General features: G+C 51.5%; 1 protein-coding gene across 1 annotated transcript in view; it reads left to right on the top strand.

Moving 5' to 3' along the window:
* The window catches only part of synpo2lb (synaptopodin 2-like b), a 21325-nt gene extending 12121 nt beyond the window's left edge, over positions 1–9204 (top strand). Inside the window, exon 4 of the mRNA XM_035401050.1 lies at positions 3572–9204. Within this exon, the coding sequence (XP_035256941.1) occupies positions 3572–6885 (3314 nt within the window). The 3' untranslated portion in view covers positions 6886–9204. The remainder of the gene's footprint in view (positions 1–3571) is intronic.
* Positions 9205–11781: the final 2577 nt, after the last annotated feature.

The following is an 11781-nucleotide window of genomic DNA, read 5'->3' as shown; positions in this document are numbered from 1 at the left end:
GGCTGTCCCGCCGTCAGGTGTGAGGACGCGGGGGACATGAAGCCCCCCGAAGCTGAATGTCTGAGCGCTGACTCATGCAGCTCTGGGGACAGCCGACCGCGTCACGGCGAGATGATTGACAGCAGTTTGGGTCCTGACAGGAAGGTGTGGGGGGTGGGGGGGGGGTGGTTGAGCTGGCACACTGTGGTTTTTTTCCCCTTGTTCCCCTCTTGCTTGGTGATGATGGTGGGGAAGGGGGGGGGTGGAGTTGAGGCAGACAGGTGGACGCAGCGTCTGTCAGTCACGTTGTTGTTAAGAATAGCCCCGCAGTGACATAATGCGTTTCTTTGGGCCGGCGGGGTCCTGCGGTTGGACAAAAGGCCTTTAAAAGGTCCGGCACGGGGGGGGGGGGGGGGTTGCACACAGGACTCTGCCTGGCTGCGGGTTCCGCCTGGCTGGGCTCCACCGTCGGGCCGCGCCTCCGCCGCCGCATTCCCGAAGGCGGGGAACGCGCCGGGCCGCCCGGGGCCCTCCCCTCCCGGGGTTTAAGGCATGCCGAGCCTCACTCACCCGACGAAGGCCGACGGCGACAGAGACCTCGTGTACACAGGTAACGCTCTCCGCCACCCTCCGCCATCCTCCGCCATCCACGAGCCGGCTCAACAAAGAGAGGGAGAGAGAGAGAGAGAGGGAGAGAAAGAGAGAGGAAACGCAGGAAACGAGAAGACAAGAGTCTTGACGAGAATCTCCTGGTCCGTCGGCAGTCGCCGCGCTGTGAGTGACACCCGCGCCGGTTCCTGTACCGTGTCATTGATGCACCACGCTTGAGTGCGCTGGAGAATACCTTACTTGAGGAAGAGAAGTATTTTCTTAACTTTCTTTTTTAAAAAAAAACAAGGATCCTTTCCCTTAAATCAGGATATCTGTGGGAATATGAAAAATATTAACAGATCTGACTGGTGAATGGTCATCAGAACAAGCCGTCTGTCCTCAGGTTTTTGCTGAGCTGATGAAATGCGGTGCAGTGTACAGGTACATGTGTTTGGATGCAGCCTGGTGTAGGCAGATGGTGAAGTCTATGGGGAGGTTTAAGCTTGTGGCTTTTGCTTGGCGAATCATTTCACGGGGGACCGATTTTAATTAATTCTATGCTTCGTCATTACTGAATATCAACACCACGGTATTGGGGGTGAGTGTGACGGGGTATGTGAAAATCCTATATCCTATATATTTTTGTCTGATAAAAAGAGAAAGATTTTTTTCTGTGCCGTTTGTCTGTATCTAATATAGTTTACTGCCTATTTGGTGGTTGTTATGATGTAGCTTTCCTGAGTGTAACTCGCTAAATGCTTTCGTGATGGTGACAGTCCTTGATCTTTCCACCCGTTGATGTCAGAGCACTTTATTATAGCGGTTATTGTCCACCAGACAGTTAAAACAGTTAATATGCTGGGGGTCAATATGGGGTCCTTAATGGCCACGGTGAGCCGGGAGTCGGGACCTTGGTTTAATATCTCATCTCAAGGACAGCACCTCCTCCGGCACAGTGCCCCCATCACTCTAATAGAACATGGGGTGACAGGCTATCCCACCTTTGCACTCACATTGACTGAACTGAATTGACTGGCTCAACAAACGACCCGTGAGGCTTTGTTAGAGAACTCACTTGTTACTCTTTGGATGTGCTGGATGTTATTCCACAAGTTAGCGGGAACTCGTTCAAAAACACCCCCTGTTGAGATCCATGGTCTAAATAAATCTCTGGATATAACCCTGAGGGTCATTCTCTCTCTCTCTCTCTCTGAGTGTAGAATGTGCCCAGTTATTTATAGGGGATGAGCGGTGCAATTTATCTGTGTCTGCGTCCACCGGTCAACGCGTCCCACAGCTGTTTTGAACTCCCCAGTAAATAATCAGAGAATAGCTATAGAGAGGCGTGTGCTATATAAGTAAGGGGAACACTCTCATTTTCCACCTGTGAGGTTTAGGGCTAGATATAGAGGGGGGCAGGTGGGCTTGTTTTTAGTCCATCCGCAGCCTGTTCTGGCTGCCTGATCTCATGGAGTTCTCTGTGTAAAGGTCAGAAATGGTTGTTTGTCAGTGATTAACCAGATTCTCAGCTTACTGTGATATCCCCAGTATCATGTGACCAGCGGTACACATTGAAAACTTATCTTCCTTTCCTTTATTTTTTTGGTGCAAATATGTCCTTTCAAGTCACTGAAACATCGGGTCTTGCTCGTCATTTTTATGGGCATGATGTTATTATGTTGGAATGAAAAATAATTTGTTTCATAATAGTCATATTTCATCTTGTTCTCTCTTGTTATGGTCATTGTATTTAGTATTATAATAATCGAGTTGGCTTCATTCTGTTGTTATTTCCTTATTCATTGCACTTGGATTCTGCAATATATGAGACTGTTTTACACAACTTTTTAAATTGTTTTAATATTTATATATCACAGGTAATACCATTAATGAGAGCGTTGTAACTGGAGTTATTTATCTTCTTCAGGTTATTATTCAGTTTAATCACATTTTCAATGTAGAGTCTGTAATTCACGCTCAATAAATACATTAAGAAAACACATTTTATATTTGGCACCTATATGCCTATGTCTATTCATTGTTTTTCAGCCTTCCGTATGAACACTATTAATTGTTTTTTAATTGTGTCCCAAGCTGGACACTCACCACTTATGTGTAATTTATAAATGCTCATCAAGCCTTAATTCATGTTAGTCTGTTGTTTGTACAGCACCCCTCTAAAGTGATTTGAAAGGGGCTAGTGATGTCAGTCCTAGGAGACTACGCTTCTTAATGTTAATTATCATTTAATTATTGAAAAAATAAAATATAATCTGATACAATACTCTTTCGGGCAGCACGGTGGTGCATGGGGTAGCACTGTCAGTTCAAATTCAAATCCAGAACAAGACCCGACTTGGGTTCGAATCCGGCCGGGGCCTTTCTGTGTGGAGTTTGCATGTTCTCCCCGTGTCCGCATGAGTTTCCCCCCACAGTCCAAAGACATGCAGGTAGGCTAATTGGAGACTCTGAATTGCCCATAGATATGAGTGTGCGAGTGAATGGTGAGTGAATGGTGTGTGTGCCCTGCGATAGATTGGCAATCTGTCCAGGGTGTTTTCCTGCCTCTGACCAAATGCACACTGGGATAGGCTCCAGCATCCCTTGCAACCCTGCCCAGGATAAGCAGGTTAGATGATGGATAGACAATACTCTTACAATCTGATGATAATTTTCATTTTCACACACACACTTTGGATCCAACAGGATTAAAACCTTAACCCAGTTTGTATTCACATTAAAAACAGTTGCTCTAATTTCCTCTGGCTGTTGACCTTAAAATGCCATTTTTTTTTACAATACCTTTAAATCAGGTGGCAACACTGTAAAGTTTTACTACCGCGTTGTATTAAGGCGAATGAACCTTTAACTGTCCTAAAAGAGATCCTTGTGGCCTGTAATGTTTCTGCGTGTGTCTGCATTATTGCGACCTCTCGTTCAGGTACAAAGGGGATGGGATTTCACTGCTGAACTGTTCTTGTCTCCCCCTGGTCTCCTGTAGAACTACACAGAGGCGAGAGCGTGCAGGAGAAGCAGGTGAAGGAGGCCCGGTCCAGGTGCCGCAGTATCGCAGCCCTGCTGACCGACGCGCCCAACCCGCACTCCAAGGGCGTGCTCATGTTCAAGAAGCGGAGGCAGCGCGCCAAGAAGTACACGCTCACCTGCTTCGGCAGCGTGGAGGGAGCGTCCAGCCAGGACGGCACCACCGAGGAGGAGGACGACGAGGAGGAGGAGGGCGTCTTCCCGGGCAGCGAGTCGGAGCTGGACGAGGACGGCTTCACCTCGGCCCCCGAGTCGGCCTGGGACAGCGACTACCTGGACATCCTGGAGAGGAAGACCCCCGCGGCGGGCTGCGGGGAGACGGAGAGCCCGGGGCTGAACGCCACCTCCGGGAAGGGCGCCCAGCTTTTCGAGCAGCAGAGGAGGAGGGGGCAGGAGCGCGCCGCGGCGGCGGAGGCGGCAGCGGCGGAGGTCGCGCCCGTATCGACGTACGCGGAGCAGGCGCCCCCCCTGCAGGGTCTGAGCCCCACCGCGCCCACCGTGCCCGCCACTCCCAGCATGCCCGCCTTGCCTACCGCGCCCGCGGCGCCCGTGAACTACAGCGTGATGAACGGGGACTGCACCGTGGTGAGCCGGGCCAGCGTGGTGATGTCGCCGCCCGTGGTGAACGGCGGAGGGGCGGGGCCGCCCGGCTCCGTGCTCAACAGGACCGCCCAGCCCTTCGCCGCCGGGTTCGTCAGCCACAGGGCCGCCACCACGCCCGTGGTGTTCCGCCCCGGCCCGCCCAAGAAGGGCCCCCCCGCGCAGCCCGCGGCAGCCGCCCGGGCCACGCCCCTCCCCTTCTCCCCGCCTCCCTCGGAGGTGAAGCGGGCCGTCTCCACCACCTCTCTCTACATCCCGCCCAGACCTGCCCCCAGGAACGCCCCGCCCTCCATGCTCTCCCCTCCTTCCTCTGTAGCTGCTGCTCCCTACTCTCCATTCTATCCATCTTCTGCCCCTGCGACTCCCTTCTCTCGCCCACCTCTGCCCGCCCCATCCTCATGTAACCCTCCGGCGCAAGCCACGCCCATTTCTCCGCCTCCCGCACAGGCTGCGTCCTTCCATCCTCCTCCTGCTCAAGCCACGCCCTTTTCTCCGCCTCCCGCGCAGGCTGCGTCCTTCCATCCTCCTCCTGCCCAAGCCACGCCCTTTTCTCCGCCTCCCGCACAGGCTGCGTCCTTCCATCCTCCTCCTGCCCAAGCCACGCCCTTTTCTCCACCTCCCGCACAGGCTGCGTCCTTCTATTCTCCTCCTGCCCAAGCCACGCCCTTTTATCCACCTCCTGTACAAGCCACTCCCCTTTCTCCACCTGCTCCGCGGGCCACATCTGTCTATCTTCCTCCTGCTCGAGTCACACCCTTTTCTCCACCTCCTGCCCAAGTCATGCCATTTTCTCCACCTCCAGCTCAACCCATGCCATTTTCTCCACCTCCAGGCCAAGTCATGCCATTTTCTCCACCTCCAGCCCAAGTCATGCCATTTTCTCCACCTCCAGCCCAAGTCATGCCATTTTCTCCACCTCCTACCCAACCCACGCCATTTTCTACACCTCCTACCCAACCCACACCATATTCTACACCTCCTGCCCAAGCCATAACCTTTTCTCAACCTCCTGTACAAGCCATGCCCTTCTCTCCACCTCCTACACACACCACATCTTACTATCCACCTCATACACAAACTCCTGCTTCCCCATATTCTACACAAGCTATACCCTTTTCCCCACTTCCTGTTCAAGCCATCTCTCTCACCTTGGCTCCTGCACCAGTCACCGCCTTCCCTCCACCTCCTGCACCACCCACAACCTGTCCCACTCCCACATCAGCCACGCCCTTTTCTCCATCTTCTACCCCTGTGGGTCCCCTCTCTCCCCCGGCCTTCTCTCCCCCTGCCCACCAGCCCTGCGCCGTAGCGATCGCTCCCCCGCCAACGCCGAAGGTGTCCTTCAACCCGTACGTCGCCGTGGCCACCACCACCCCCTCGCCCCCCGTCTCGGCCACTCCCGCCCCCACTCCCGTCCCCACGCAGTGCCCCGCCGCCGCCAACTCCGCCGAGGCCCTGGCGTCCCGCGAGCAGAGGATCTCCGTGCCCGCCGCCCGCACCGGCATCCTGCAGGAGGCCCGTCGCCGCGGCAGCAAGAAGCCCATGTTCAGCGCCCCCGAGGAGAAGAAGCAGAACTCGCCCAACCCCGAGCTGCTGTCGCTGGTGCAGAACCTGGACGAGAAGCCCCGGGCGGGGGCGGGGGCGGAGCCCGGGTTCGAGTCCGGCCCCGAGGAGGACTTCCTCAACCTGGGGGCGGAGGCCTGCAACTTCATGCAGGTCCACAAGAGCAGGCTGCCGCCACCGGTGGCCCCCAAGCCCCACGCGGCCCCCGAGGGGCCCCAGATCCCCCAGATGGGAGGCAAGGGGGCGGAGCTGTTCGCGCGGAGGCAGAGCCGCATGGACAGGTACGTGGTGGACAGGACGGCCCCCGCCGCCAATCTCGCCGTGCCGCCGGGGCAACCCCGCCTCCCGTCGCCCACCCCCTCCCTCCCGTCTCACTGGAAGTACTCGCCCAACATTCGCGCCCCCCCTCCCATCAGCTACAACCCCCTGCTGTCCCCGTCCTGTCCACCGGGGGCTCAGCGCGGCACGAAGGCGTCCCAGACCGCCAAAGTCGCCAAGAAGAGGGACGCGCAGAAGCAGCCCCCCAAGCCCATGGACGTCATGAGCCGGCAACCCTACCAGCTCAACTCCGCCATGTTCACTTACGGGGGCGGCGGAACGCCCGCGCCGGGCAACCACCAATCGCAGAGCATCTCCCTGAGCGCGCCCAAGCAGATCCCCGTCAAGGCCGCCCGCGTCTACAACATCAAGCGCTTCTCCACGCCCACGCCCATGTCCGCGCCGGCGTCCCTCAGCCCCGCCGTGATCGCGCCCCGGTCCGCCACCACCCTCGGGGAGCCCCTGTGGCGCCCCGACGTCGTCTCCCCGCCCCCCGCCCCCCTCTCGCCTCCGCCGCCCGCCCCCACGGGCGCCCTGCCGGAGCTGCCCAGGATCTACTCCGCCCCCGTCCCGAACCCCGCCCCCGCCCCCGCCCCCGCCCCGCCCCCCGGCTCGGCCTACGCCCCGCTCCAGAACGGCAGGCAGTGGTTTAAGAGCGCCCCGGAGCTGAGCCCCCTGTGCTCGGCTGTTTCGGGCAGCTCCCTGTCCGTCAGGGTGCCCAGGCCCCGCTTCAGCACCTCCAGCATGGGCATCCAGGCCAACGTGTGGAGGCCGGGCTCCGTGCACTACTGAGGGGGGCCACGCCCCGCCCGCGCCCGCTCTGCTACGCCCTCCCTCGCCCTGCCTCGCCCTTACTCGAGGGCCACGCCCTATGCTACCCCCTCCGCCCTGACCTGCCCCAGCCACCCTGCCCTACCCTGGCCTGCTCCGCCCTGCCCCACCCAACCACCCTGCCTTGCCGTCCCTGCCCTGCCCCGGCCTTACCCTGGCCCGCCGTACCCTGTTCCATTCTACCCTGCCCCACCCCATCCCACCCCACCCTGCCCCTTCCTGCTCCATCCTACCCTTTGCCTGCCCTGATCCACCCTGCCCCATAATGAAGCCCATTCTCTTCCACCGCTGAGTTTGTCTCCTGTCTGTGGTGGAGCTTTGCTAAACAGCAGCTTTGCAAACCCCACTGTAGTCCATAACTGTACATTACATAGTTTGCTTGGTTTCAGTGACATTAACAGATGGGGATTCGCACTCCTCCAACATCCCAACAAACAAGATATAGGGCATTATGTTTTATTGGGAGAGAAATATTTTAACTATACATGACATCAGAATGGTTTTTTTCCCTGACAGAACCGAGCAATTGTGGGTTTCGTCTTCTGTTTTCTACATCATACACAAATTGAAGCAGATATTAAAATGGTCATAAAGATGCATATATTTATGTGCTTGTTGGCTGGAGTGCAGCTTGCTGCTTCCTAGGTGTGGCTGGTATCTTTGTGGGGCCTTATAGAATCCAGCCTTGGTTATTTTCTTTGTGAATTTCAAGTTTTTTTCACCTGTTAAAGGCCTATCTTTAAATAAGTGTGTGCTCTGTTTTCAAACACTTGTGCGGTACACCTAAAACCTTGCAAGAGCCAATCAGCACCTTACCCATTTCAGTTCAATGTTCAGCTGAACTCAGATACAAAACTACATATATATAAAATACTACCTGACTGTGGTGTACAGAGCTAACTACTAGCTTCATTGTATATCCAAGGCAGTTAACATCAACAATCTGGGTAGTATGCATTAAGTTGGTATAAAAACAGCATGTTTGAAATTTTAACTTGGGGCTTTGTGGGCAGGTATTTAATAGGACATTTTGGGATGAAGTCTATTTTGTAAAGGAAATTTGTTGTTGGTACGGGGCAGGCTTGAACAGTGCAGGTCATTTTCACAGAAATGGTGCCCTTCTGGTGCACAAGCAATGACCTTTGAACTTCTAATGTGCGGAGTAGCATTGTGGGAACGGAAACATTTTGGGCCATGCAAAACGGTTCCAATCACAAAGATTTCGCAGGTTCGGGCTATCGCCACAGTCTCTGCTCCCTATTGGACACAGTCACCGAAAGCAAGCAAGCGACTTGGAGTACACGGGACCTGTTCAAGTGAGATCTGCACACAGAAATGAGGAAAAACCAGACCGCGGTGCAACCGTGCTTGGAGCCCGTATGGACTGAGTGAAGGATTCAGGGCTAGGGTGGCTGTGGCAGGGCAGGGGTTCCGTTTTGGGTGACGTCACCTGCTCACATTGGGTTTCCCTCGAGAAGTGCTTCCCACTTGAGTCCGAGTTGGTCAGGGATCACGCTTTTTTCACCGGCTGTGAAATCGAGGCACTCCTCTCCGCTCCGCACATGTTTGGGGGGTCGCTGCAGAGGAAGCGTGAAACTCAGATGTGTGCCTAAAAATGTGTGTGTGCGAGTTTCTATTTCACGTGCAATGTAGAGAACGACGTTAGAGCAATCATATTAATATAACACAGATAGAAAGGAGAATACACTGTGCACAATGGTGATGTGGTAAATGTAGTGTGTGTGTGTGTGTGTGTCCCCGGCTCTGGCTTACATTGTGTGTTTAAAATGCAATAAAGGCTCCTGGCGTGAGCAGCTGTCTGACTGAAGCCATCGTGGCGTGACACTGAAAGCTTTTACATTTTAGCTAAATCACTCAAACGTAGGGTGTGGATGTCTATTGTGCTTTATGTCTACTGAACGAAGGACGAGGACGATTTGAGCAATTTAAAGACGAAAAGAAACGTAGTCTTCGGCGAGACAATGAGAAGGGTAAGAAATGGGAAGCCAAGGCAAATGCTGAGGGAAGTGCAAAGAATCGTGCGGCCGCTTTGAGAGATGGAAATGGGAAAAAGATGAATCTTCTTTTTGGTGAGATGGTACGGTCCATACGCCTACTCCGAATGCAGCACTTTTGGGGTGCTGCCAATGGGCACCCAAAACTGCTGTGCTACCCCCACTTCAACATTCTGCACTCCTCTACTGAAAGACGCAGTGACAGTCATTGGTAAACACATCATTTACATTTATTATCTTTTATTGGCATTAATAAAACTCTCTCTATCACACACACACACACACACACAGTATTCTTTTGTATTACCATAAGGATTTCTTCCACATCCATTTGGCCAATAGGTGTGCCATTTCATATGACTAGATCAAAAGAAGCTCTTTTTACATCCGAAAAATATATTTTGTATTACTGAAGAATCTCTAATAGCCTAGTTCAGTCCAGGAAGGTGGGCTGGATGTATGATTCTGGGCTCTAGGTGTCAGCGCTATGAATGTGCCGCAACAAAACTTGTGGATCGTACCATTTCTTCGAGGGGGTGTCTTGTGCGCCTCTTGAGTAGCTGTAACTGACTAATACTGTGAGATATTACCCCCCCTCCCCAACGCACGCACACACACTCCCTACCTTTTGAGACATGCAGTATGTGACGAGGAGAGGCAATGTTCTGAGACTTTGTGTGAAAGGACAGAGTCAGCATGTAGAGAATTGGGCACAGAAATAGCACCCCAGCAGCGGCTCACTGTGTATGAAAATAACACGTGTCAGTTAAGTGTCATTAAGCGTTACCACATTTGGTTGTTTGTTTTTTTTGTTATTTTATCATTAAAATGGCTGGCTCCTCGAGGTGTCTGCCTTCATTGTATGCACTGGAGGTATTTGTATTTGTGCTTCTGATTAGAACAAAAAAGGATCTTGGAAAATGGTCTCAAGTTGTATTTAAGAAGAAGAGGGAAATAAAAAAAGTAGCTGTCCCAGAAGTTTCTCTTGTACTAACAGTCTGCATCCACCAAGAGCAGGGAATGCCAGAACTAGGACTTCTTTACATTTTGTAATTTGTCAAAAATAATCCAGAACCATGAGGAAGAACAAACACATATATTTTCTTGGATAATGTATCTCAGATTATTTCTGATTTTATCTGTAATGTTTCTGCTTTTTCTTAAAGACACAAACTAAAGAACCTCAGTTCTCTTTCGGTGCTTTCTTGTGGTACAGCTTGCTTCTTATCACTTAAGAAACTTCAGTGGACATGATGGGTGGGACCTGAGATGGAATTGGCAGCACAGGCTGCCTGTAAAAAATGCTGATTGCTGAATTGCGGTGTGATGTAAGAGGGCAGCAGGTATATGATTGGCTAAAAGACGTGAACATTTTGTGGAGGATGACATGAAGGAATAAAAATAGACTTGAAACCTTTCAGCTGTCTGTGGATCTCTTCTCTGTCACCTTGGCCCCTTCCTTTCCTGTGTACGTGCTTGCGTGTGTGAGTGAATGTGCATCTATTTGTGTGCGCACACGTGTGTGTGTGTGTGTGTGTCTGTGTCTGTGTGTGTGTGTCTGCGTGTGTGTGTGCGTGCGTGCCTGCTTGTGCACGTATGCGTCCATGGAACATAGCGGACATTTTTCAAATTCATGAATGAAATTTCAATGAATTCACTGAAGTAAACAGGAATTTACCCCAGCCCTGGCTGAGGTATGGTCTCAACTGCTGGCTCCTGAGGTACTACCAGACGCATCCATAAAAAACACAGAATAGAGGCTTAAAAACATTTTCAGGTGTGCTACTCTGGACAGGCTCTGGTCAGAAAAAAAGACTAATCTGTTTTGAACGGCAGATACACACAAACAGCTTATGTGCTTGGCAACAGGGTAATACATATATGATGATGCAGTACAAATAATGGTCAACATGGGGATAAGTACCAGCATTCTGAGTGTTTCTGGGCACATAACCAGACCGTGATGTCAGCTGGCACGCACTCGGTGAAGCAGGGTGGGGTTGAACAATTTGGGTGACGTCAGACCAAGGGGCTTAGTGTACCGTCATCTGCTCACACTGAATAACAGCAGTCATATGCGCTGGTGCACAAATGCATGTTATGACAAAAAAAAAATCCATGTGATATACACATTGTCTAGTTATATCCCCTGATTAAAAATATCTGACAGCTCATAATAACGTGCAGCTAGCTAAATTAAACCTGTGTACTTGATGTATTAATAAGTCCTAAGAAGTGATTTAGGCAAGATTAAAAATGAATCTTTTCCCATAAAAAATGGGAAAGGTTACTTGCCATTTGTGGACGCAGCCTATTGGTCAAGATGTGTGAAGCTTTGGCGCAGTAAGCAGACAATGACAATGATCTATTACATCATTAGTTTAACCCTTTAAACATACGTTTCTGAAAATATGTATGCTTCCATGGATAAAACACTTGGACATGCTTTTTTCATTGTAATTATAGAGGATACTTGATACCTGAGTACTAACATGAACGGTGGGAATTATGATCCTTTTGACCTGAAATTACATTCCATCCAACACTAGTCAGAATGATGGTTTCATTATGAATTATTTTTAGAATATCTGTAAAGGATCATTACCCAATTTTACATCAGAATATACAGGTACATTATTGGGATTATGTAAGTCACCATTCTTATGGATGTCTGTGTAGCAGTGGCATTTTATTGGCAGTTCAGTTTTTTAGGCAGTTCCCCCTGTTTGCCATAAGGTGTAGCTATTGTTCACTATTTGTGAGTGCAAGACTATAACCTAAAGACTAGTCATTATATGGTTTGGGATGGGAGAGAAAAAAAAAATCATTGGCATCATTTCAA

The sequence above is a fragment of the Anguilla anguilla genome, chromosome 2 (genome assembly GCF_013347855.1).
Source record: "Anguilla anguilla isolate fAngAng1 chromosome 2, fAngAng1.pri, whole genome shotgun sequence".
Classification (NCBI taxonomy): Eukaryota; Metazoa; Chordata; class Actinopteri; order Anguilliformes; family Anguillidae; genus Anguilla; species Anguilla anguilla.
The sequence above is the reverse complement of the archived record's forward strand: the minus strand, read 5'-3'. Positions and strand labels throughout refer to the sequence as shown.